Source organism: Staurois parvus, unplaced genomic scaffold, assembly GCF_062004578.1.
Source record: "Staurois parvus isolate SC_StPar_1 unplaced genomic scaffold, SC_StPar_1.0 ptg000087l, whole genome shotgun sequence".
NCBI classification, from domain to species: domain Eukaryota; kingdom Metazoa; phylum Chordata; class Amphibia; order Anura; family Ranidae; genus Staurois; species Staurois parvus.
In genome coordinates this window covers 10,965,675-10,993,107 of record NW_028317883.1, presented here as the reverse complement: position 1 = coordinate 10,993,107, position 27,433 = coordinate 10,965,675, and the positions used below count along the sequence as shown (strand labels likewise).

The following is a 27,433-nucleotide window of genomic DNA, read 5'->3' as shown; positions in this document are numbered from 1 at the left end:
TACAACCACATTAAGAATGTCCTGGAACATGCACACCTTGCTGCCCTCAAATGGACCGGGGGAATCCAAATATACTGAATGGGGAAAGAACAAAAAGAGGGCGCACAGGCCTAGTGCATTACCATAAAAAATGTTTAATAAAAAATAAAGTAGGTGTTGTACTCACAAACGACAATATAGTCAAGGCACATCATAGAAGAACAGCTGGATCAACACCGCGCTGAGTAACAGTCCACAATAGGGAGTTTAGACATCCAAAAGGCTGACGCGTTTCGAGGACTTGCCTCTTCCTCAGAGCCACTGTCTATTCCCACTGACATTGGGACGTTTTCTATTCCCAATGGCCACAGTTCAGCTCCCCTAAAGTCTGGAGGACAGTAAACTGGCCCTTTGTTTAGAAAGTTTGGATTCCCCTGGTCTATCACATAAAATCTCAATAAAATACATTTATGTTTTTGGTTGTAACATGACAAGGGGTATGAATACTTTTTCAAGGCACTGTATAGTCCATCCCATCTTCAGCTGTTGGTTTGGCACACTGGCACTATATTCCCATACTATTAGGAGTATGCCATTTTAATAAATAAAAGCTTGATAATGTGCAAGCAGGAACCGGCCAGAGATGGTTCACTTTGATGTAGCTGGCCAGTTTGAGCTTGTATTTCAATATCTGTAAACTAAGAATCCCTATTTTAATAAGCAAGAGATTGCTATATGTATGGGTTAAAAAGTGGTGGTTAAACCTCTTTAGTATCTCATGTGTTGCATTTATGGAAGCTATTTAGGATCTGAACACACAGACCTCTATTTTCGCTGCATTGTGCAGGTTAGTAATTAAAAAGGGCAAGAATGCCTGATGCTACTGTATTCTCTGATGTACAATCATTTATGCTCAATGTGCTGTAACCTTCTTGTATTTTGTTTGTTTTCTATTTTTTTGGGAACCCACCTCACCTAGTTATGTGCATAGATGCCTATTTATGCCTGTTGGTGCTTTTCACCTTCCCACACTTTGGGGAAGATTTACTAAAACTGGAGAGTGCAAAATCTGGTGTAGTTTTGCATACAAACCAGTCAGCTTCCACGTTTTGTCAAATCTTGGGTTTGTGTTTTATACAGCAGGTGTTGGGGGAGACTAAAATGCAAAATTAACACTGGAGTTGAGATTTAAATCTGACTAAAAAAAAATAATTTTCTGTAGAGTGGGTCTAAATCAGCTTGTCTTGGACAATAATTCATCTCTGCATGAGCACCAATATGCTGAAGTCCTTCTCAAGCATTGTGGGTAATAGATCATTTATCTGTAGCTTAGTAGACTTAAAAAAAACTATAAAAAATTCCACCTCCATGGTCAATGGTGGGCAACCAAATACAATTAGATAAATACATTTGATAAACTATTGTGAAAACTGCTTCAAACACAACTTACAAAAATAAAACTATATTGCCAAAAGTATTGGGACACCCCTCCAAATCATTGGATTCAGGTATTCCAATCACCTCCATGGCCACAAGTGTATAAAATCAAGTACCTAGGCATGCTGACTGTTTTTACAAGAATTTGTGCAAGAATTGGTTGCTCTCAGGAGTCAGTGAATTCAAGTGTGGTATCGTGACAGGTTGCCACCTGTGCAATAAGTCCAACCGTAAAATGTCCTTGCTACTAGATATTCCACGGTCAACTGTTAGTGGTATTATAACAAAGTGGAAGAAAATGGGAACAACAGCAACTCAGCCACAAAGTGGTAGGCCACATAAAATGACAGAGCGGGGTCAGCGCATGCTGAAACGCACAGGGAGCAGAAGTTGCTAACAGTCAGCAGAGTCATTAGCTAAAGACCTCCAAACTTCGTGTGGCCTTCAGATTAGCACAACAACAGTGCGTAGAGAGCTTCATGGAATGGGTTTCCATGGCCAAGCAGCTGCATCCAAGCCTTACACCACCAAGTGCAATGCAAAGCGTCACATGCAGTAGTGTAAAGCATGCCGCCACTGGACTCTAGAGCAGTGAAGACGTAACTGGAGTGACGAATCACGCTTCCCTGTCTAGCCATCTGATGGACTTGTCTGGGTTTGGTGGTTGCCAGGAGAGTGGTACTTGCCTGACTGCACTGTGCCAAGTGTAAAGTTTGGTGGAGGGGGGATTATTGTATGGAGTTGTTTTTAAGGGGTTGGGCTTGGCCCCTTAGTTCCAGTGAAGGGAACTCTTAAGGCGTCAGCATGCCAAGACATTTTGGACAATTTCATGCTCCCAACTTTGTGGGAATAGTTTGGGGATGGCTCTCTTCCTGTTCCAACATGACTACGCACCAGTGCATAAAGCAAGGTCCATAAAGACATAGATGAGCGAGTTTGGGGTGGAGGAACTTGACTGGCCTGCACAGAGTCCTGACCAAATCCCCGACAGAACACGTTTGGGATGAATTAGAACGGAGACTGCAAGCCAGGCCTTCTTGTCCGACATCAGTGCTTGATCTCACAAATATGCTTCTGGAAGAATGGTCAAACATTCCCATAGACACACTGCTAAACCTTGTGGACAGCCTTCCCAGAAGAGTTGAAGCTGTTATAGCTGCAAAGGGTGGGCCAGCTCAATATTGAACCCTACGGACTAAGACTGGGATGCCATTAAAGTTCATGTGTGTGTAGAGGCAGGTGTCCCAATACTTTTGGCAATATAGTGTATGTACAGAGGAAAATGAACTTGTATATTTGAATCTGAATGCTTGCCAGTAGCATGCCATGCTGTGTGAAATGGATAAAGCTGAAGCTGAAAGGGTTGTCTTTGAAGATATAAACACTTCACAGTCTAACTATATATTAGGAAAAGCTTTGACGAGCGCATCTGCTCTTCTGTGACAACGTGGTGGAGTGGAGACGTGACAAACCATTTATTCACTGGCGAGCTCCAAGATACTACCAAAATGCTTTTAGACAGACATAAAATGATTCAAACTATTAAAGACAACTCCATTATGAGAGCAGTTTGATGTTTTAAAGTAGACAGGAAAACAAGCGGACTGTGCAGGCTGAAATGCATTTATTTGTCTTGAATTTGATATTCCTTCGGATCTATTGTATTTAGAGTGCTTACTGTAAGCCTGTGTGTCTAGAAGATGAAGCTCCAATGTAGATGACAGTAATTATAAAGGGCCAAGCCAATGAAGTTAAAAGGGCCCTTGGGGAAGGGGAACAAAACCTTGCGATTTTTTTTACATTTAAAACTAGAAGTATGCATGTAAATTTACCCTTATATACACAGAAATTAAATATTTCCTGTTTATACAAAAATGGCGGTGCAAGTTATAGATCTGCATTATGGGGCTGATTTACTAAAAGCAAATAGACTGTGCACTTTGCAAATGCAGTTGCATTCATTCTCCTCAGAGGTTAGTGTATGTGGTGAACCTCTGTGGATTTATTCATCTAATCAAGTGCATACAGAAATGCTGTGTTTTTTTTTCCTTGCATCTGATTGGGTATTCTTTACACTCCTTTAGTGAAGTTCCATCACATTCACTAAACTTGCAAAGTGCACAGGATGTTTGCCCTTAGTAAATCAATCCCTATGTGTTTTTTACTTGTACTATTTTATTAATTGCTTATGCATTTTTCCCTCATGTATGACTTGCCAAAAATTTTGGCAGGTGTACTTTAATTTTTAATGGCACCCCAAATGCGGGTAGCAGCCACACGTTATTTTGCAGGCTTACTGCAAAAAAAACTGCAGGAGCTACTTTGACGCATTTGTTGTGCGTAGAGCAGCCCATTTAAGTGAAAAGCTGCCCCATGTGGGTGTGCAAAAAAATCTGAAAAAACTATGATGCATCACACAGGTGTGATTGGGGCCTAAATGCTAGTGATAGAGCAGCTGGTGGGGTGGAACTGCAGTGTGCAGTGAGAAGATGCAGGCATCCAACACACCCTAGCTCTGAAAGAGAGCAAAGATTTCATTTACTGGTGGTCGTATTGGTATTAGTAATAATTTTTTAAAAGTGACTTTTTTCATTTTTTTTTCTTTTAGCAAACAATCACTTTAAACATAAAATGCGATGCCCTTTTTGTGAAAAGAGTATTAACGTCTGTGCTGTGTTTACAAACAGCTTACATCGATCAACAGCAAACTGATCCAGCAAGCAAAAGCTCATGCAGTAATTACAGCTGCAGCAGTTCTGCAATGGGATAACCAACAATGTATTATTAATACCCAATTTAAAAAAGAATCAATAAGGATTAGGATGGCAGACTGAGAATGGCAGTGCAATGGGTTCATAAATCATTGGCAGGAGCTGAAACAGCAGTGGCAGTTTGATGTACAACATTTCACATTGCTATACTGCAGTAACAATATATGAAGAGCCTCCAGCCATCAGCCTGTTAAACATCCTCCAGGCACTGCATTATAATTAATGATAGCTCAGTAAGCAATCAAATTACATTAACTGGACATGTTTCGGTCAGACATTTATATTCATGGTATAGTTACTTGTTTATTTTCAGTAAAAAAGTGGACACTTATGAAATTGTCATTAGATACCATTGTGCTTTAAAGTTCATAATAAAGTTAAAGTAGAACTCTAGACATTTGAAAAGCTTCTTTCATTTATTATTTTGTTCAATGAAAGTGAAGAAAAGTTTTCAGACTGCACAATATAGCTTCAATATATGTTTCATTACATTAATTTACATTAAAGTGTTCTAAAAGCTCAAGGTTTTTTACCTTCATGCATTGGTAAAAAACCTTCTGTGTGCAATGGCCCTTCCCCAGCTCCCCCCCAATCCTTACCTGAGCCCCCACCGATCCAGCAATGTTTTTGACAGCCTCTGCTGTCTGGGGACTCTTCCTCCTCGTTGGCTGAGACAGCAACGGGAGCCCATTGGCTACTGCTGCTGTCAATCACAGCCAGTGAGCCAATGAGGAAAGAGTGGGGGAGAGGGCAGAGACACAGCTCTATGTGTCTTATGGACGCATAGAGCAGCAGCTCAGGAACAAGCATGCAGACGTGCCCCCAGGGAGAGCGGCTTTACCTAGGGGCAGTGCTTTTTGAGCAGGGGTCCGAAAAGAAGAGGAGCGGGCTGTATTGCATATAGACTTTCAGATTTTACATAAGCTACTTCAAGTCTTCTTGATTAAAGCATACCTACCCCCCCCCCCAAAAAAAAAACCCAAAGTAATATATTGTAGCTTTTTAGTACCTAGATTTGGTGGCTGCATTAGTTTTCATTTTTCAAACGTGTTTTTCTCTCTTTACATTCACCTGCAAGACTGCCAGTAACACACTTCCTGTCCTAGGGTGACAGCGCTTGCTCTCAGTACTGTATTAGGACAACAGCAACAAGATATGACAGAAACTTGCCCTTTCTTCCTTCACATAACATACCTGAAACTGATATGAATGCACGTCTGGTAGACAGCACAGGAAGTTGTCAGCTAACAAGATTTCTGGCAGGATCAACAGTTACATATATTGCACTTACTTTTTAACAACGACTGAAAACAAAATGTCTTCCTTATAAAGAATTTAAAGTGGTTCTAAAGGCTGAAGGTTTTTTACCTTCATGCATTCTATGCATGAAGGTAAAAACTAGGGATACACCAATACAGAATATTTTCACGAGTACTTGAACTCATGAAAATACTCTTGATACCTGAAACCAATTCTTTGCTATGAAATTTGTGTCAATAAAAAATGTATGGATGCAAACTACACCACAATGAATAGCATGCAATTTGAACAGGCATCTCATTCCTATCCATATTGCATGCAGTTTCCCCACTTCTCCTATGTGAACCCAGGCTTGTCATAGTCTGAGTTCACACAGGAGAGATGCAGGCAACCACTCTGGATCGATCCCACACTGTCACAGAAGGAAAAGCTGGGGATTTGAAATCCCTGCAGCTTTCTCTCCTCTCAGTGCAGGGAAGACAGTACAGGCTAGATGGTTTTTGACTGGTCAGCTCTGCTAAGGTGCTGACCAATCATAAGCCATCTAGCACATACTATCATCCCTGCAAGGAGAGGAGAGAAAGTCGCAGTAATTTCAAATCCTCAGACCTGTGAAGCGGCCTTCTCTCCTCTTAACTTCCTCTGGGTGCATTCAGCAGGGGGAAGAAGCCAGGAACGCCAGTGGGGGACCTGAGAAGAGAAGGATGGGGGCTGCTCTGTGCAAAACTTTCTCTCCTCTCAGTGCAGGGAAGACAGTACAGGCTAGATGGTTTTTGACTGGTCAGCTCTGCTAAGGTGCTGACCAATCATAAGCCATCTAGCACATACTATCATCCCTGCAAGGAGAGGAGAGAAAGTCGCAGTAATTTCAAATCCTCAGACCTGTGAAGCGGCCTTCTCTCCTCTCAACTTCCTCTGGGTGCATTCAGCAGGCGGAAGAAGCCAGGAACGCCAGTGGGGGACCTGAGAAGAGAAGGATGGGGGCTGCTCTGTGCAAAACTATTCCACAGAGCAGGCAAGTATAACATGTTTATTTTTAAAACAAAAAAATGTTAACCTTTAGTGTCACTTTAAGGCTGCTTTGCTTCCAACTAGCTCCAGGACAATAAACTTACACTGTGATAGAGAAACAGTAAGGCATGACCATTTCGCTGCACTACCATTCAGAGCTGCATGGGCATGGTAGTGATTAGGCCAGTGGATTAAACCAAAGCACACAATAGCAGGGATGTCCAGTCCCACACTTGTCAATTGCACAGCACCATCACACTGGCCAGGAGATAGATTCAGGGTAAGTGACCTCCAGTTGGCAACATTTTTTATCTCCCAAGCTGGCATACTGATGGCAGTAGAAACTTGACAGAAGCTAACCCTTCCCTGCTCTATCCAAAACAATATGAAAGCATTTGGCTGGTGGTGTGTGTTAGGCTACTAGACATTACCTCTGAATTTCTGTAACTCTTTCCTTACCTTAATGCGATCTTCTCTTTGTCTTTTCAGCAATGCCATGATTTCTTCCCTCCTTTTTGCCTTTGGGAACATAAAAGCAAATGTTAACATATGTGTTCACGTTGATCACTAATAGGCTACAGGAACCCATTACAAATTGTAAATAAAATATCTAAAAAAAAAAAGATTTTTGACTTATAATATCCTTTTCTTTATATATAGTATAGGACACTGGATCTTAGTCATAACCATTGGTTTTACGCAACTACCCTGAGATGATTGAAAAAAAAAAAAAGAAAACTGGGGAGACATCTCTCTATATAACACGCCCCACTTCCAGCACAACTCGGTTTTGCAGCAAGCAAAAAGGACACCATAAAAACAAAGGGGAGGGGCCTGTACTGTACTTTAAGAAAACATGACTTAGTACTTGGTGGCAAATCCCTTGTTGGCAATCACAGAGGTCAGACGTTTCCTGTAGTTGGCCACCAGGTTTGCACACATCTCAGGCGGGATTTTGGCCCACTCCTCTTGGCAGATCCTCTCCAAGTCATTAAGGTTTGGTGGCTGACGTTTGGCAACTCGAACTTTCAGCTCCATCCACAGATTTGCAATTGGATTAAGGTCTGGAGACTGGCTAGGCCACTCCAGGACCTTAATGTGCTTCTTCTTGAGCCACTCCTTTGTTGCCTTGGCCATGTGTTTTGAGTCATTGTCATGCTTGAACACCCATCCACGACCCATTTTCAATGCCCTGGCTGAGGGAAGAAGATTGTCACCCAAGATTTGAAGGTACATTGCCCTGTCCATCGTACCTTTGATGCGGTGCAGTTGTCCTGTCCCCTTAGCAGAAAAACACCCCCAAAGCAGAATGTTTCTACCACCATGTTTGACAGTTGGGATGGTGTTCTTGGGGTCATAGGTAGCATTCCTCCTCCTCCAAACACATGAGTTGAGTTGATGCCAAAGAGCTCGATTTTGGTCTCATCTGACCACAACACTTTCAACCAGTCCTCCTCTGCATCATTGTTCAGATGTTCAGTGGCAAACTACAGACGGGCGTGGACATGTGCTTTCTTGAGTAGAGGGACCTTGCGGGCACTGCAGGATTTCAATCCTTGTCAGTGTAGTGTGTTACCAATTGTTTTCTTGGTGACTGTGGTCCCAGCTGCCTAGAGATCATTGACAAGATCTTCGTGTGTAGTTCTTGGATGATTTGTCACTGTTCTCATGATCATTGACACTCCATGAGGTGAGATCTTGCATGGTGAACCAGACCTAGGGAGACTGACAGTTGTTTTGTGTTTCTTCCATTTGCGAATGATTACACCAACTGTTGTCACCTTCTCACCAAACTGCTTGGTGATAGTTTGGTAGTCCAGTCCAGCCTTGTGTAGGTCTACAATCTTGTCCCTGTTATCCTTGGACAGCTCTTTGGTCTTTGCCATGGTAGAGAGTTTGGAAACTGATTGTTTGATTACTCCTGTGGACAGGTGTCTTTTATTCAGGTAACAAAATTAGATTAACAGCACCCCCTTTAAGAGACTGCTTCTAATCTCAGCTTGTTACCTGTATGAAAGACACCTGGTAGCCAAAAATCATGCTGAATGATAGGGGATCAAATACTTATTTCCCTCATGAACATGCAAATCTGTGCATAATTTGTTAGACATGCATTTCTTTGGAATGTTTTGTTGCTATCCGGTCTCTTAGTGTTACTATTGTACACCTACCATTTCTTTGTGAGTGGGCAAACATTCAAAATCAACAGGGGATCAAATACTTATTTCCTTCAATATATATATATATATATTTTACCAGGAGACATCATTTTAAAACTCCTGAAGCACACACACGTACAGTTGTGGCCAAAATTATTCAACCCCCACTGAAATTGAGTGTTTTGGCCAGTTTGACATTGCTTTTGATCATTCAGTCATCTTGCTTACATTTACATTAAAGAGGCACTTGTAGGTCAGACAAATATAACATAACAGTTATAATGAAATAACCACAAATGTCTTTTCTGTGCTCACAGCATTATCAGTTTTATTCAACCCCCAAGTGACATTCAATCTTAGTACTTAGTACAGCATCCTTTTACAGTTATAACAGCTTTTAAACGTGAAGCATAGCTTGACACAAGTGTCTTGCAGCGATCTACGGGTATCTTCGCCCATTCTTCATGGGCAAAGGCCTCCAGTTCAGTCACATTCTTAGGCTTGCGCACTGCAACTGCTTTCTTTAAGTCCCACCAGAGGTTCTCAATCGGATTTAAGTCTGGTGACTGCGATGGCCACTCCAAAATGTTCCAGCCTTTCCTCTGCAACCATGCTCTAGTGGACTTGGAGGTATGCTTGGGATCATTGTCCTGTTGAAAGGTCCAACGTCTCCCAAGCCTCAGGTGTGTGACGGACTGCATCACGTTTCCATCCAATATCTCCTGGTACTGAAGAGAATTCATGGTACCTTGCACACGCTGAAGCTTCCCTGTACCTGCAGAAGCAAAACAGCCCCAAAGCATGATTGACCCTCCACCATGCTTCACAGTAGGCAAGGTGTTCTTTTCATCATAGGCCTTGTTCTTCCTCCTCCAAACATAGCGTTGATCCATGGGCCCAAACAGTTCTAATTTTGTTTCATCAGTCCACAGAACACTATCCCACAACTTTTGTGGTTTGTCCACATGGCTTTTGGCATACTGCAGTCGACTCTTCTTATTCTTTGGAGACAGCAAGGGGGTACGCCTGGGAGTTCTGGCACGGAGGCCTTCATTACGCAGTGTGCGTCTTATTGTCTGGGCTGAAACTTCTGTACCCACATCTGACAAATCTTTTCTCAGTTCCTCAGCAGTCACACGGGGACTTCTCTCCACTCTACGCTTCAGGTAGCGCACAGCAGTCGAAGTCAGCATCTTCTTTCTGCCACGACCAGGTAGCGTTTCAACAGTGCCCTTTGCCTTGAATTTGCGAATGATGCTTCCTAAGGTGTCTCTTGGTATGTTTAACATCTTTGCAATCTTCTTATAGCCATTGCCCTTCCTGTGAAGAGAAATCACCTCTTCTCTTGTCTTCCTGGACCATTCTCTTGCCTTCACCATGTTTGTAACCACACCAGTAAATGTCTAGAAGGAGCTGAGTATCACAGTCATTTTAAAGCTGCCTAATTGGTGCTTATTATGCTTGATTGCTGCTCGGTGACATCCACAGGTGTTTTCAATACCTGATGGAAAGCACCTGTATGAACCTCTGTTCTTCAGAGTGGTAGTCTTTAAGGGGTTGAATAATTGTGGCAATGAAGAAACCACATAAGAACCATTTACTACTGTATTACATAAACAATTGATGTCATTTTAGTTGCATTTGGGTAGTTACAACGTCCTTGTAGGATTTGATTCTGAATACAATTCCAAATGTACACTATAGTCCCTAAACCCCTTTACAGCATTGGGGGTTGAATAATTTTGGCCACAACTGTATATACAGTACATACACACATACAATATGGAACCCTAAAATGGTTAAAATTACCAGCAGTAGAATCATGCTTCTCAGCGGATCTGATTTGTAAAAAATGTTTAATGTTTCCTAATGGAAGCAAAGCACTACTCCTGCAATTAATTGGAAGCAGTTATCTGCTGACTTGCAGAATGCCCTGTGTTGCACAGCTCAGCCTCTTCAAGTGTCTACTATAAAGATTTGTAAGGCTGGCTCAAGTCCCGGGCATAGAATATGCTTTTCCTACATTAAACCAAGAAAGAATTTTTACTGGAATGACAGCAAATTTGCCAGTTTGTGAAGTTATGGTCACTGGGTTACAAATGGCTGAAAAGAAATAGAAAACTGCACACATAAAGAGACAGAATGTGTTCATCTGAACATCACTGGGACACAGCTAGGTTCTTAAAGACAAGCCTGAATAAGATTACCCAGTTAATGTACAGAAGAGAAGTAATTACTACTGTCTTTTACATTAAAAATAAGAAAACATGATAGTCATCTATATTATGTTTTGCTTAAATACCTCTAAATTCTGTTAGCAGCCACAGTACCGAGTGGCCTCTGTGAAATACCTTGAGTGATGGGAGATGGTGGGAATAACACCAACATATACTGTAGTAAAGGCACACTCCCTATTAGAATAATCAGGGCATGCCTTGCATCTGCACGCCTGCTTGAAGCCACATAGAATAAGAGTGCGTGCTGAGGTGGCAACTTCACTTCTGTATTGTAAAGCAGTGGGCAAGCACTGTCACCCTGAATGGAATGGAAAAAAAAAACTTTAAAAATGTAATAGTTCCTTTTTTATAAATAAAGGAAGGGAAAAAAAATCTAAAGCTAACAAAAATATAAGATAAAAAAAATTATGGGTTCACATACATTTTAAGGGGTATATTTATCAGGCAGTGAATGTGACTTTCATCAAATATTCACAGGTGGTAAAACAATAATTGTAATTTAAAACAGATGCACCAGAAAAAAATCACTGCAGTGAATGTTGGGTGAATGTCAAATTAACTGCTTTATAAATAAGTGCACTAGCCAAGTCATGCCAGCAGAAACATCCAGCTTCACCAGGGTAACATAAGAGAGATTATCGCATATCACCCGGTATTACTCTCCCAGGGAGTGACACAGCCTCCAGATCTAAACTGGGATTACTAGGACACCGCCAACAGACTTCAATGTATTATAGTATGGTCAAGGATAGCTGCAGCCCGGGATGACTAAGTCCAGCTCAACATGTTTTGCGGCTATGCGCTTCTTCAGTAGCTTAATATGACATCTACATAAGTACAACACAAAAATCAGTGTATGTTGTACAAACATCCATAAGTATTACTGATAAATACAAAATCATATTATATAATGTCACTTACAAAATACCAGTACACATAACCAAAAAAAATTAGCAGAGAAGGAGACAGTCGGCCAAACAGCAAACTTCACATGCAGATGCGGGGGCACATCTAATAGACAACCAAGTATCACAGAGGATAAACATACCACTGTGTCTTAGACTCTCCAAAGACATGTGGGACTTATTGTACATGTTAGGGTATCAATCCAAGAATTAGAACCCATTCAGGGAAATCTGGGCCTCTCATTACTTTAGTCCACATTTGATGTAACTGATATACAGTCAGGTCCATAAATATTGGGACATTGACACAATTCTAGCATTTGTGGCTCTATACACCACCATAATAGATTTGAAATGAAACAAATAAGATGTGCTTTAACTGCAGACTGTCAGCTTTAATTTGAGGGTATTTACATCCAAATCAGGTGAACGGTGTAGGAATTACAACAGTTTGCATATGTGCCTCCCACTTGTTAAGGGACCAAAAGTAATGGGACAATTGGTTTCTCAGCTGTTCCATGGCCAGGTGTGTGTTTTTCCCTCATTATCCCAATTACAATGATCAGATAAAAGGTCCAGAGTTCATTTCAAGTGTGCTATTTGCATTTGGAATCTGTTGCTGTCAACCCTCAAGATGAGATCCACAGAGCTGTCACTATCAGTGAAGCAAGCCTTCATGAGGCTGAAAAAACAAAACAAACCCATCAGAGAGAAAGCAAAAACATTAGGCGTGGCCAAAACAACTGTTTGGAACATTCTTAAAAAGAAGGAACGAACCGGTGAGCTCAGCAACACCAAAAGACCCGGAAGACCACGGAAAACAACTGTGGTGGATGACCGAAGAATTCTTTCCCTGGTGAAGAAAACACCCTTCACAACAGTTGGCCAGATCAAGAACACTCTCCAGGAGGTAGGTGTATGTGTGTCAAAGTCAACAATCAAGAGAAGACTTCACCAGAGTGAATACAGAGGGTTCACCACAAGATGTAAACCATTGGTGAGCCTCAAAAACAGGAAGACCAGATTAGAGTTTGCCAAACGACATCTAAAAAAGCCTTCACAGTTCTGGAACAACATCCTATGGACAGATGAGACCGAGATCAACTTGTACCAGAATGATGGGAAGAGAAGAGTATGGAGAAGGAAAGGAACTGCTCATGATCCTAAGCATACCACCTCATCAGTGAAGCATGGTGGTGGTAGTGTCATGGCGTGGGCATGTATGGCTGCCAATGGAACTGGTTCTCTTGTATTTATTGATGATGTGACTGCTGACAAAAGCAGCAGGATGAATTCTGAAGTGTTTTGGGCAATATTATCTGCTCATATTCAGCCAAATGCTTCAGAACTCATTGGACGCCGCTTCAGAGTGCAGATGGACAATGACCCAAAGCATACTGCAAAAGCAACCAAAGAGTTTTTTAAGGAAAAGAAGTGGAATGTTATGCAATGGCCAAGTCAATTACCTGACCTGAATCCGATTGAGCATGCATTTCACTTGCTGAAGACAAAACTGAAGGGAAAATGCCCCAAGAACAAGCAGGAACTGAAGACAGTTGCAGTAGAGGCCTGGCAGAGCATCACCAGGGATGAAACCCAACGTCTGGTGATGTCTATGTATTCCAGACTTCAGGCTGTAATTGACTGCAAAGGATTTGCAACCAAGTATTAAAAAGTGAAAGTTTGATTTATGATTATTATTCTGGCCCATTACTTTTGGTCCCTTAACAAGTGGGAGGCACATATGCAAACTGTTGTAATTCCTACACCGTTCACCTGATTTGGATGTAAATACCCTCAAATTAAAGCTGACAGTCTGCAGTTAAAGCACATCTTGTTAGTTTCATTTCAAATCCATTGTGGTGGTGTATAGAGCCAAAAATGTTAGAATTGTGTCAATGTCCCAATATTTATGGACCTGACTGTAACTTAATCTGTCAAAACACAGTAGAAAAAAAGATCTTGTATATAGCTCTAATCATCTTGGTAGCTTACTTCCACACTAAAAAGGGTTTATAAAGCAACCATCTAATATCTTGACATTATTACAAATAAAAGCCCACATATTGAAGGGTAATTCAGCTAAAAAACTCACTCACCTCAATGGTGTATAAGGGTAAATCTTACCCAGTATGGGCTACATGGGGTTTATAGATATTCATCCAGGTCACAGATATCTCCAGCCAAAACAGTATTAACAAATTATAAAGTGTCAAGAGTGGACTATTCACAATGCTCCTAAACTCATGCAGACAATCTCAGTGTAAGGCTACCATATCTAGATTATAACAAGCCCACCTGCATCTCAAAGGAAGAATTGCTCGCCAGTCACTGGATTACTCTGCCTGAAAGTTCCATGCCATCCATTTATAGTCTCTAACTCTCTCATCCCCTGTCTACCAGCTCAGCTGCTTCCTTTTAAATGCGCCCCAACTGGCATTCCCGCGCCAGCAAGACGGCCGGTGTGACATCATATGGTTTGGCAGCGATAACCGTGTATGAGCCAACCTCCGGTTCGAAATTGTGCACCACCAGCCTCCACCAAGTAACAATGGAGTGGTGGAGATTCTGCCAGCAGACAGAAAGGCATGCACTTGTGATCAGAGAGGTGTCAACCCAGGGTTGGGCTCCCTCTAGTGGACCCTCCCCCCATCCCCCCCCCCCCCATTACCACACCCATGTCACACAGTATCACACTACCAAAGCAGTATAAACTGTGGACACTAAGGTGTGGTCTACGCGGCCACACATCCACAATATAGAAAGTCTGCCGTTCTTCCTCTCAAATAGCAACATATAAAAACACAAAGAACAAGTTAAACAATACTTCAAAAAGCATCTAATACACCCATACCATAAATAAATAAATATCTATTACATTAAACAATTAAATATTTTTAAACATTAAAATATAAACATTTTACATTGTTATAGAAAAAGGATTATAGGACAGTACTTCATTTAGTCCTGGTGGATTTGTAGCATTCAATCTTTCTATCTATGAGGCTTCCATTTGCAAATTCTTTTTGTCCCAATTACCCCCCCCCCCCCCTCTGGGGTCCCTTGGGAAAACTTCTAGCACTATAAAAAGGAAACTACTGAGGTATTGAACCCATAGTATAAACCTAAGTGTCGGCTGACCGGGATAATCATTTTACCCTTAGAAGAATAATAAAAACAGTCATTTAATCTCTGCTTAAGTTGCCAAATAGTCTTCCTTACATAGAGCAACACTAGAGCAACAATTAAACAAATTCTTGCGTGTTACAATCTGCATAAAAGCGGGGAATAACGGTTTCCCCATTGGGAAGATAGAATTAAATGCCCTGGTTAACCCAAGGGCAGAAATTACAACATCCACATTTGAAGATACCCCATCTTTTTTGGCATTAGGTAAATAGTGACTAGCAATTAAAGTGTCACGAACAGAACTATCTTTTCAGAACACCATCTCAGGATATTGTTTTATATATTTGAAGACATTGCATTGTTCAGTAATATATGCCAATGTCTATATAATAGATTACATAAATCCTGATGTTCCAATGAAAATCTAGTGATGAATTTAACTGTTGTTTGATCACTATTACCAGTGTTAGGTTTAAACAAAAGAGAAGTCCTTTCTGATTTTGATGCCCTGTTATAAGCCTTCCATAACAAGAACATACTATAGGCTCTCTAAAGGAGACGTTGTCTAGGCTGGGCAGCTTGAATCTTAAAACCTGAAAATAGGGTACAATTACGTCTAAGGAGTATGTACTGTGCATAGGGAATGCTGTGTAAAAGTGCTCGGGGTTGGAGCTGTCCACATGCAGTAACGTTTTCCCTGCCTTGCTTTTAAGGTAGAGGTTGGTAGCCAAGCAATTGTTAAGAGTCAAGAAAAATTTGCAGATCAAGGAAAGTAACAGTGTGTAGGTGATAGTTTACCGTAATCGTAAGGTTATAACTGTTTACATTGATACTGGTGACAAATGTGTTTAATGTTTCCACTGTACCCGTCCTTATTAAAAATATATCGATAAAAGGAAACCAACCCAACACATGGTCCACATAAACACTATATGTTTCATTAGAAATAGGTCCTGTTCCCACCCCCCCCCCCCCAGGTACAGGTTGGCATAGGCTGATGCACAGCACATGCCCATAGCCACGCCCTGCACCTGGAGGTAGAGGGAATCCATATACAGGCATGTAAACCAGTTATGGGCAAGTATGAATTATAGCAGTTTCAACACAAATTCATTGAACCTCCAATGGGATTTTTCTTCTTCCCTTAGAAAGGTCCGCAGTACACTGACTCTCAGTTCATGAGGGATGCTGGACTATACAGCTTCCACATCCAAAGTTACAGTGGGGCAAAAAAGTATTTAGTCAGCCACCAATTGTGCAAGTTCTTCCACTTAAAAAGATGAGAGAGGCCTGTTCTGTCCCCACATGAAGGCGAATGAAGGTATATCTGATAATGGCTGTGTAACTTCCTACCTTCGTATCCAAGCAGTGGAGCAGACCGGACCGGCAGATGTTCAGGTTAGATGGATCCAAACGTATACACGGGAATGAAATCAGCGTGGGTTTATTTGGTCCAAAATACAGCGACAAACAGTGATACAATACTGTAAGGTAGTAGAGGTATTGATGCTGTCCTGTGATATCTTTCCTGAGGCTAACTGCTGGTCAAAAACTGATGCCTTCACAAGCCCAGGGTATTGAATGTCCTGTCACACAGCTACAGTTGCAAGAAAAAGTATGTGAACCCCTTGGGATTACGTGGAGTTTTGCATGAATTGGGCATAAAATGTGCTCTGAACGTCATCTAAGTCACAACAGTAGAAGAACACAGTCTGCTGAACATAATACTACACAAACATTAGATGTTGCCATGGTTTCATTGCACATAACATGGAAACATTCACAGTGCAGGGAGGAAAAAGTATGTGAACCTTTGGACTTAATAACTGGTTGACCCTCCTTTGGCAGCAATAACCTCAACCAAACGTTTCCTGTAGTTGCAGATCAGACCTGCACAACGATCTGGAGTCATTTTGGACCACTCCTCTTCACAAAACTGTTTCAGTGTAGCAATATTCTTGGGATGTCTGGTGTGAATCGCTCTCTTAAGGTCATGCCACAGCATTTCAATCGGGTTGAGGTCAGGACTCTGACTGGGCCACTCCAGAAGGCGTATTGTGTGCTGTTGCAGCCATTGTTTTGTTGAATTACTTGTATGCTTTGGGTCATTGTCCTGTTGCATCACCCATCCTCTGCAGAGCTTCAGTTGGCGGACAGATGGTCGTACGTTTTCCTGCAAAATGTCTTGATAAACTCTGGAATTCATTTTCCCATCGATGACAACAATCCGTCCAGGCACTGAGGCAGCAAAGCAGCCCCAAACCATGATGCTCCCTCCGCCATGTTTCACAGTGGGGATGAGGTTTTGATGTTGGTGTGCTGTGCCTTTTTTTCTCCACACATAGTGTTGTGTGTTCTTCCCAAACAACTCAATCTTGGTGTCATCTGTCCACAGTATATTTTGCCAGTAGTGCTGTGGAACATCCAGGTGCTCTTTTGCAAACTTCAAACGTGCTGCAATCTTCTTTTTGGACAGCAATGGCTTCCTCCGTGGTGTCCTCCCATGTACTCCATTCTTGTTTCATGTTTTCCTTATTGTAGATGTGTCAACAAAAATGTTAGCATGTGCCAGAGATTTCTGTAGGTCTTTAGCTGACACTCTGGGATTCTTCTTTACCTCATGCAGCATTCTGCGCTGTGCTCTTGCAGTCATTTTTACAGGACGACCACGCCTAGGGAGAGTAGGAACAGTGCTAAACTTTCTCCATTTGTAGACAGTCTGTCTTACCGTGGACACATCAACATCAAGGCTTTTGGAGATACTTTTGTCACCCTTTCCAGCTTCATGCAAGTCAACAATTCTTGATCGTAGGTCTTCTGAGAGCTCTTTTCTGCGAGGCATGGTTCACATCAGACAGTGCTTCTTGAAACCAGTAAACCCAAAACAGGTGTGTGTTTTTTAAGGGCAGGACAGCTGTCAGCAACACATCCAATATCATCACACTGATTGGAGTCAAGGTTGGCTCACTCCTGGCTCCAATTAGCTCTGGGAGAAGTCATTAAGCTAGGGCCTCACATACTTTTTCCTCCCTGCACTGTGAATGTTTCCATGTTATGTGCAATTAAACCATGGCAACATCTAATGTTTGTGTAGTATTATGTTCAGCAGACTGTGTTCTTCTATTGTTGTGACTTAGATGACGTTCAGAGCACATTTTATGCCCAATTCATGCAAAACTCCACGTAATCCCAAGGGGTTCACATACTTTTTCTTGCCACTGTATATAGCAGATAAAATGGCTGCAGGAAGTGACCAGAACCAAGGCTTGCCTAAAACCACACCCATCAGAGAAAACACTTACTAGCTATAACAGAGGCATGCAGCATGCAAATTCTGGCCAGCAGATGGCAGCAACAGATCAAGACATAGAAACAAACATGGTGAAATAAGAATTGGTGATACAATGCACAGTTAAATAACAAATATGAGGGGAACAGCACACTCCCCGTCTGAAATTCCATAAGGGATTTCACTATGACGAATGTCCATAAAATATAAAACAACCTGTAACAAAGAACATGTTAGAATGCAATAAACATAACAATATAGTAGATTCCGAGTTGGAATAGAGAAGAACCACAAAGTTCAAGTTCAGGAGAGTTCACCCAGCAGGAATGTTCTCGATGGGTAGTATCAAAATGAGTTCGTTAATTGGCCTTGCGAATATTTTAAGCTCACCCTTTCTGAAGATCTTCAACTCCACTTTACGGACCTTGCCATCCTTGCTAGGAAGAACCTTTGTAATTAGTCCCATAGGCCAGTCAATCCGTACGGTATGTTGCTCCTTCATCAACACGAGGTCACCTTCTTTTAGGTTTGGTTTGTGGTGTTGCCACTTTCTTCTTCCTTGAAGAATATTGAGATACTCCTTTCGCCACCTGTTCCAGAAGTAATCAGCTAGGTATTGTACACGTTTCCAGTGTTTTTGGTAGATATTCGCATGAGTAAATTCTCCACTAGGCATTAGCGTAATTTCAGTTTTTTGGGTAAGTAGGATAGCTGGAGTCAGTACGGCTGGTGTTTCAGGATCCATAGATACTGGCACGAGGGGTCTAGAATTGATGATGGCTGAGACTTCAGCGAGAAGGGTGACTAGAGTCTCATGTGTGAGTCTTGAAGAGTTTACATCCATCAACATAGAATTCAAGATGTTGCGTGAGATCCCGATCATTCTCTCCCAGGAGCCCCCCCATGTGGGAACTATGAGGAGGATTGAAAATCCAGGTGCAACCCTTTTCCGCCAAGTGATCTTGAATGGATTTGGTGTCTATGTTCAGTTCTCTACAGGCTCCAATGAAGTTGCTTCCACAGTCAGACCTCAACTGTTTCACTGGTCCTCGGATTGCGAAGAACCGTCTTAAGGCATTAATAAGGCTGGATGTGTCCATGGATTCTATGACCTCTAAGTGAACGGCTCGCACACTCATGCAAGTAAATAGTACAGCCCAACGCTTACTGTTTGCGTGACCGCCGCGGGTCCTGCGTGCGGACACCATCCATGGCCCGAAGACATCTAGGACAACGTAGGTGAAAGGTGGCCCTGTACATAGTCTGTCCGCAGGCAAATCAGCCATTTGTTGGTGTAGTTGTTTTCCTCTAGCTTTGCGACAGTGAACACAGTCATGCAATACTTGGGCCACACGTCTTTTCATACCTATAATCCAAAGGCCAGCAGACCGTAACTTGCCCTCAGTGATTTGCCTGCCCTGGTGTTCAGTCTTTTTGTGGTAGTGTCGGATCAGCAAGACGGTGATATGGTGTTTGCTGGGAATGATGAGAGGATTTTGTTCTGCAACTCTTAGGTGGGCTTGATTCAAACGACCACCAACTCTGAGCAAGCCAAAACTGTCAATAACTGGATTTAAGTTGGCAAGAGGGCTTTTTATTGGAATCTGCTGTTTGTTGTACAAGCACTTCCATTCTACATTGAATTCCTCTTGTTGGACATGATGTATTATGAGGGACTCACCATGAGAGATGTTCTCCGCAGAGAAGGGTTTATGGCAGACGTGCCAACCGTGACAATCCTTATCTTTGTGAGTATTGTGATAACATTTTGCAATGTGCACTAACCTTGCGATAGTCCTGACGAGTCTCATCCAACTGGAGAAACGTTCAAAGCGCTGGCTACCGAGGCTGGAGTTTTGCTTTGTTCCAGTGACCAATACACTGACTTCAGCGCGGATTTCTGGATCATTATCCGGATCCTGGATGCTGAAAACTTCCTGTACACATTCGTCCGCCTGTCTTAGCAGAAACTCCGGACCTGTAAGCCAAGTAGAGTTAGTAAAGGAACCTACAGACATAGGTCTAGTGGCATGATATACTCCGAATGAAGGCAAGTACCAGCACTCGTCGTTCTTCCTTAAGGATGGAGCTGGTTCTGCATGGTTGTTACGGAATATTTTATCCATAAAGGCAACAATGTGTTCTCTCATTTCAGGCTTGCTGTTCATGGTACGCTGAAGAGAGTTAAATCTAGACAGAGCTTGTTCCCGGTTGTTCGGGAGTCTTACCCTGGTAGCTCGGAAGGGTAATGGAGAAACCCAGTGATTGGTTTCGTCTTTAAAGAACTCACTGTCCATTATCTTGACAAATTCTCTGTCCTCTACTGACAAGGCTACTTTATCGTCATCCTTGGTAGTATGAAAGACTGATCTCCCCAAGTTGTTGGCAAAGAGGGGATTAATGACGTCAGGTAGTTGTACGAGGCTTGGAGACTTCTCTCTCACCTCATAGTGATGAGGACACGGCTTAATGCAAGTTGTGCGTCCATCTGCACGCACGTACGTTTTGAAGGAGTCGATTTTTGGTTGATTTAAGCATACATTTCCTATGATTACCCATCCCAAGTCCAGCCTCTGGGCATATGGCGCATAGTCAGGACCATTACACTGTTGACGCACCTTGTGTACCCTTAGATTGTCTCTGCCGAGCAGGAGTAAAATCTCGGCGTTGATGTCCATAGGTGGAATAACGTTGGCTAGGTGCCTTAGGTGAGGTTGGTGAAATGCAGCTTCTGGGGTAGGAATCTCATCCCTATGGTTGGGTATTTGATCACATTCGATCAGCGTCGGTAAGGGTATTTCCGTATCCCCACTGACAGGAGAAGCGATGAATCCTTGTGCTCTTCTGCCGCTAGTCTCTATGCGGCCCGAGCAGGTGTTTAAGGTATAGGGTTCGGATGGTCCCTTTATTCCAAAGGCTTCAAAGAATTTAGGACCTGCTAGGGACCGGTTGCTTTGGTCATCAATGATGGCATACATTTTTACTGCCTTTCCTGGTAGTCCCTCTGGGTAGACCTTGATCAGGCATATTCGGGCACAACATTTCTCGCACTGGCCCTCCCCACATACATCCAAGCATGAGCAGGAAACAGCAGTCGCTGCATTAGCGTAATTTTGGGGCTCCCCGCCATGACTTGGAGCAGGACTGGTGGTGACGGCAGTGGGTGAATCTCTGGAGAGTGGGATTGGGTGCATAGCTGAGGCATGTCTTTCACTATGACACTCCTCACACTTGATGACAGATTTACAGTCCTTAGCCATGTGCTCCAATGAAGCGCAGCATCTGAAACATACCCCAAGCTCGGTGAGGATTTTCTTGCGCTCCTGTATGGTTTTGGATCTAAACCCTCTACATTTGTTCAGAGAGTGTGGTTTTTTATGAATGGGACATTCACGATTGAAGGTCTTATCTCCTGATGAGGTAGTGTACTGTTTACCCGTGGGTACTGCAGGAGATGGTAGGTTAGTCTTTCTAACACTCACGCTGCTCTTGAAGTCTCTGTGTTTATGCATGATGCTTTCATACCTTGACGATGATGTTGCTGAAGCTGTAGTGTTGAACTCCAGGAAGTCGAGGCTGGGGTCATTCCTCATCTGGGACTGTTCATCGATAAATCTACAGAAGTGAATAAATGGGGGAAAGGTGATGTCATGCTCTCTTTTGTACCTTGAGACTGATGCCGCCCACTTTTCTTGCAGACTGTATGGTAGCTTCACGACAATTGGGTTCACTCCATGAGCTGTATCCAGGTAGCACAGCCCGGAGAGACGAGGGTCACCCTTGGCAAGCTCCAGTTCCATGAGCAGATCACTTAAATCCTGAAGCTTCTGGACATCCTTGAGATTGATCCTTGGAACGTTCTGCAGTCTCTTGAATAGGGCCTTCTCTATTGCTTCTGCACTGCCGAAGGTACGTTCGAGTCTCTGCCAGGCGGCAGCGAGACCTGCTTCTGCTTGTCCCATGTAGACAGTTCTGAGGCTCTTGACGCGATTTGTGGAGCCTGGGCCCAGCCATTTGATCAAGAGGTCAAACTCCTGCTCTGCGGTTAGGTTGAGGTTAGCGATGGCGGCCTTGAAGGTTGCCTTCCAAGCTCTGTAGCTCTCTGCACGGTCATCAAATTTTGAGAGACTGGTGTTGATTAGCTCTCTGCTCACCATAAACCTGGCAAACTCAGACATATCTGATTTCTCACTGCTTGTGGCCATGACGACTTGTGATGCCCCTGGGGCATATGGGCTGCCTGGCGTAAAGGGGTGAGATGCTTCCGGGTAGAATGATGTAGCTGCAGGGTTAAGCTTTCATTTAGCCTCTGTATGTTGTGATGACTGCTGCTTGAGCTGTGGAGGTAGGCCAGAAAACGCCTGATAGCGATCTTTCTGTAACAACCGTCCTTGAGAGGGCACATCCGGGTAACGGTTATTAGGTTGCTCGGATGCTGTGGGTAGCACTGGTACCGCAGATAGAGCTGACTTGGAGGTTTCAGTGTTGTCGGCTTGGATGGTACTGCAAACTGGGGGTGGCGCAGATACCCGATTCAGTACATAGTCACTGGTGCGGTCAACTGGATCATCTATCTCCTGTGGTAGCGAGCAGACTGGATCAAGACCTTGGCTCAATGCTTGCTCAAGTAGTCTTACGTTAGCTAATGCAATTTCCTCCTGCATCTCTGATTCAAAAATCTTTATTCGAGCCTCTGCTTCTGCCCTCTTGGCCTCTGCTTCTGCCTCTGCCCTCTTGGCCTCTGCTTCTGCCTCTGCCCTCTTGGCCTCTGCTCTTGCAAGAGCTTCTTTTTCTGTGAAGGAGCGTCTCTCTTTGGATTGCTCTGCGTTTATGCGGGCCTCTAGTAATCTGTCGCTCAAGGCTGAGCTTCTTGAGCACGATGATTTGTATGACCGAGAGGAATGTTTAGATGAATTTGATCTGTGCGATTTAGTTTCTTGCAAATGCGAGATACGGAGTTCCGCTTTACCTTTAACATCCAGCACCATGACGTCTCTTTGTCTGGCTATTGATTCTGCCTTGCTCAGTTCTGATAGGGCTTCATCGATATTAGAGTCTTTTAGAAAGGTTATATACCTTGTGGACAGTCTATTGTATCTTTCTTGAGCTGTGTCCAGCCGCCCGATGGCAACTTGTAAGCTTGTGGCATCACCTGAGGATTTAAGTCCGGACATGAGGGAGGAAACTCGTTCCCATTGTTCCTCCAGGTTATCACATAGCTCATCTTTTGTGGTGTGATAATTTTCAATGACCTTTACTGTCGGTTTGAGAGAGCGTCTTGGTCGCACGACTTGTTCTGCTGGAAGTGTGGATTCTGTTTCCTGCCCTTCATAATGATCAGTATCAGGTTGTATTTGCTTTAGTTCATCACTGGGGAACTGTGCAAAGTCCTTTTCGGCCATTTTGACTTAAGGTGCGCTGTCCCTTTAAGAAAATGAAGTTTTGAATTGGGCGCTGAAAATCGCAGCACGGCTCCGATAGGGCACTTTGACAAAATTTCTAAGATATTTAGAATGAATTGCGGGGTTTTGCGGCGGCCACGGCAGTGTAAGGAACGTGCATAAACAGTACTTCTATTATGCGAGGAAAGGTTAATATAGGATGTAAAGAATGGCTTGGCGAGTTGTGGAGGACTTCCAGGCAAGACTAAAGATACTGCGTATGTGCAGTGCTTCCGCATAGGCTTGTGGAACATGCACTGTAGCCGGGCAGATTTGCTGCAAGTGGGCCTGTTGCTAGGGAGATTCCTGAGTGTAGTACTGGACTCTGAGGGAATCTGTAGCGGGGTATGGACTTTAAGGCAGTTTTTGACTGTTCTGTCCCCACATGAAGGCGAATGAAGGTATATCTGATAATGGCTGTGTAACTTCCTACCTTCGTATCCAAGCAGTGGAGCAGACCGGACCGGCAGATGTTCAGGTTAGATGGATCCAAACGTATACACGGGAATGAAATCAGCGTGGGTTTATTTGGTCCAAAATACAGCGACAAACAGTGATACAATACTGTAAGGTAGTAGAGGTATTGATGCTGTCCTGTGATATCTTTCCTGAGGCTAACTGCTGGTCAAAAACTGATGCCTTCACAAGCCCAGGGTATTGAATGTCCTGTCACACAGCTATATAGCAGATAAAATGGCTGCAGGAAGTGACCAGAACCAAGGCTTGCCTAAAACCACACCCAGCAGAGAAAACACTTACTAGCTATAACAGAGGCATGCAGCATGCAAATTCTGGCCAGCAGATGGCAGCAACAGATCAAGACATAGAAACAAACATGGTGAAATAAGAATTGGTGATACAATGCACAGTTAAATAACAAATATGAGGGGAACAGCACAAGGCCTGTATTTAGCATCATAGGTAGACCTCAACTATGAGAGACAAAATGAGAACAAAAATACAGACAGACAATCACATCGGCTGATTTGGAAAGAATTTATTTGCAAATTATGGTGGAAAATAAGTATTTGGTCAATATCAAAAGTTCATCTCAATACTTTGTTATATATCCTTTGTTGGCAATGACAGAGGTCAATGTTTCCTGTAAGTCTTCACAAGGTTGGCACACACTGTTGCTGGTATGTTGGCCCATTCCTCCATGCAGATCTCCTCTAGAGCAGTGATGTTTTGGGGCTGTTGCTGGGCAACACGAACTTTCAACTCCCTCCAAAGGTTTTCTATGGGGTTGAGATCTGGAGACTGGCTAGGCCACTCCAGGACCTTGAAATGCTTCTTACGAAGCCACTCCTTCGTTGCCCGGGCGGTATGTTTGGGGGTCATTGTTGTGTTGGAAGATCCAGCCACGTTTTATCTTCAATGCCCTTGCTGATGGAAGGAGGTTTGCACTCAAAATCTCACGATACATGGCCCCATTCATTCTGTCCTGTACATGGATCAGTTGTCCTGGTCCCTTTGCGAAGAAATGGCCCCAAAGCATGATGTTGCCACCCCCATGCTTCACAGTAGGTATGGTGTTCTTTGGATGCAACTCAGCATTCTCTCTCCTCCAAACACGACGAGTTGTGTTTCTACCAAACAGTTCTATTTTGGTTTCATCTGACCATATGACATTCTCCCAATCCTCTTCTGGATCATCCAAATGCTCTCTAGCAAACTTCAGATGGTCCCGGACATGTACTGGCTTAAGCAGGGGGACACGTCTGGCACTGCAGGATCTGAGTCCCTGGTGGCGTAGTGTGTTACTGATGGTAGCCTTTGTTACGTTGGTCCCAGTTCTCTGCAGGTCATTCACTAGGTCCCCCCGTGTGGTCCTGGGATTTTTGCTCACCGTTCTTGTGATCATTTTGACTCCACGGGGTGAGATCTTGCGTGGAGCTCCAGATCGAGGGAGATTATCAGTGGTCTTGTATGTCTTCCATTTTCTAATTATTGCTCCCACAGTTGATTTGTTCACACCAAGCTGCTTGCCTATTGCAGATTTAGTCTTCCCAGCCTGGTGCAGGTCTACAATTTTGTTTCTGGTGTCCTTCGGCAGCTCTTTGGTCTTCACCATAGTGGAGTTTGGAGTGTGACTGTTTCAGGTTGTGGACAGGTGTCTTTTATACTGATAACAAGTTCAAACAGGTGCCATTGGTACAGGAAATGCGTGCAGGACAGAGGAGCCTCTTAAAGAAGAAGGTACAGGTCTGTGAGAGCCAGAAATCTTGCTTGTTTGTAGGTGACCAAATACTTATTTTCCACCATAATTTGCAAATAAATTCTTTCAAAATCAGCCAATGTGATTGTCTGGATTTTTGTTCTCATTTTGTCTCTCATAGTTGAGATCTACCTATGATGCCAATTACAGGCTTCTCTCATCTTTTTAAGTGGGAGAACTTGCACAATTGGTGGCTGACTAAAAACTTTTTTGCCCCACTGTATAAGGAGGGCTCCAGAAGGTACTGACAGGCCCTCTACAATGTGGTGACATAAACTTACCTCAGGGTAACATAGGACATTTTACACCTAGGCTGCCTCCAGGCAGGATGCCTGCTAAACACCGAACAGCTACTCCACTATCCTCTTTAAGGTAATAGCTTACATTTCTGCCACCCTGCTTACTCTCCTTTGGGACAGTAAACTACATTATGATTATTAATGCATGGACCAAGCAGTGTAAGAGGAAATACCATAAAGGTACACTGTTCTCCATCTGTGTTTGGTCTACTTGGTTTTGGTAAGTTTGTAGAGGTAATTCATTACTCCAAAGGAACTGCCACCAGACACATACTGTATATTATCAGTTTAGTTATAAATGTGTGCCTTTAGTTGGTTCATTGCTAAAAGGGGCTCTCACATATACATATTTATGAGAATTAGTGCTCTTGGTAAGACCTGCAGCATCTATCTACTTATGTATCTTGTGGTACTAAGCCTCTGACCAGGGGCGGACTGACCATTTGGAAACTCGGGCACTGCCCGAGGGCCCGGGGTCAGTAGGGGGCCCCATGAGATGCCCCTGGTACCTTTTTCATAGGTTTTTTGAGCTTGGGCAAGGACACAGGGGCCCCATGATCCCCTATTGCCTGGGGGCCCCATGAGTTGTCAGTCCGCCCCTGCCTCTGACCTTTCTAAAATTGGCGTAGCTGGACTTTGGGTTACTGATTGTTTTATCATCAATTCTTAGAAGGCAGTTATGTGAGGTGTCACCAAGGTCTATACCATCTTTGGTAAATCACCTTGTTGGATTATGAGAATACTGTTCCAGTTATGAACCTCATACTATGATAATGAGTTGAATTAAAGTGATCTGACGAATGTCTATCATTGGTACTGTAAGTGGCAAATCATGCGGTATAATTTTGTGGAATTTTATCATAATATTGATATAATGAAAATGTAATCGTGTTTCACATGGATAGGGTTATGTACGCAATGAGGTCAATATTAAGGGCATCCAATGTCTAGGTATTAATTTACTTCACTGCAGCCCTAATAAGATTATAACAGAAGTGTGTGATTTATTTAGTTATGTAGGCTCACAGATACATAGTCTGTCACTCTTCCCCAGCTTTTTCGAGCTATAGAACCAACATCACGGTTTTCTCTATAAAGTTATTCATAGTGGGCCCTGCACCTAGTATAATTTAGTTAGTTTTCTAGAAATATTATTATAATACAAGGTTTATATAGCGCCAACAGTTTGCACAGATTCAGAAAACTGTGTTAATTTATTTTATTTCTTCGCTGTTTAATTAAAGTGATTCTAAAGACTTAAATTTTTTTTTAAAACAACAAACATCTCTATACTTACC

The 27,433-nt window shown here is 42.9% G+C and overlaps 1 protein-coding gene across 1 annotated transcript in view; it reads right to left on the bottom strand.

The window, feature by feature from the left end:
• Positions 1 to 27,433, bottom strand: part of HOATZ (HOATZ cilia and flagella associated protein) — a 144,677-nt gene that overhangs the window by 18,359 nt on the left and 98,885 nt on the right. The window contains exon 4 of the mRNA XM_089670236.1: positions 6,918 to 6,977. Coding sequence (XP_089526362.1) covers positions 6,918 to 6,977 — 60 coding nt within the window. The remainder of the gene's footprint in view (positions 1 to 6,917; positions 6,978 to 27,433) is intronic.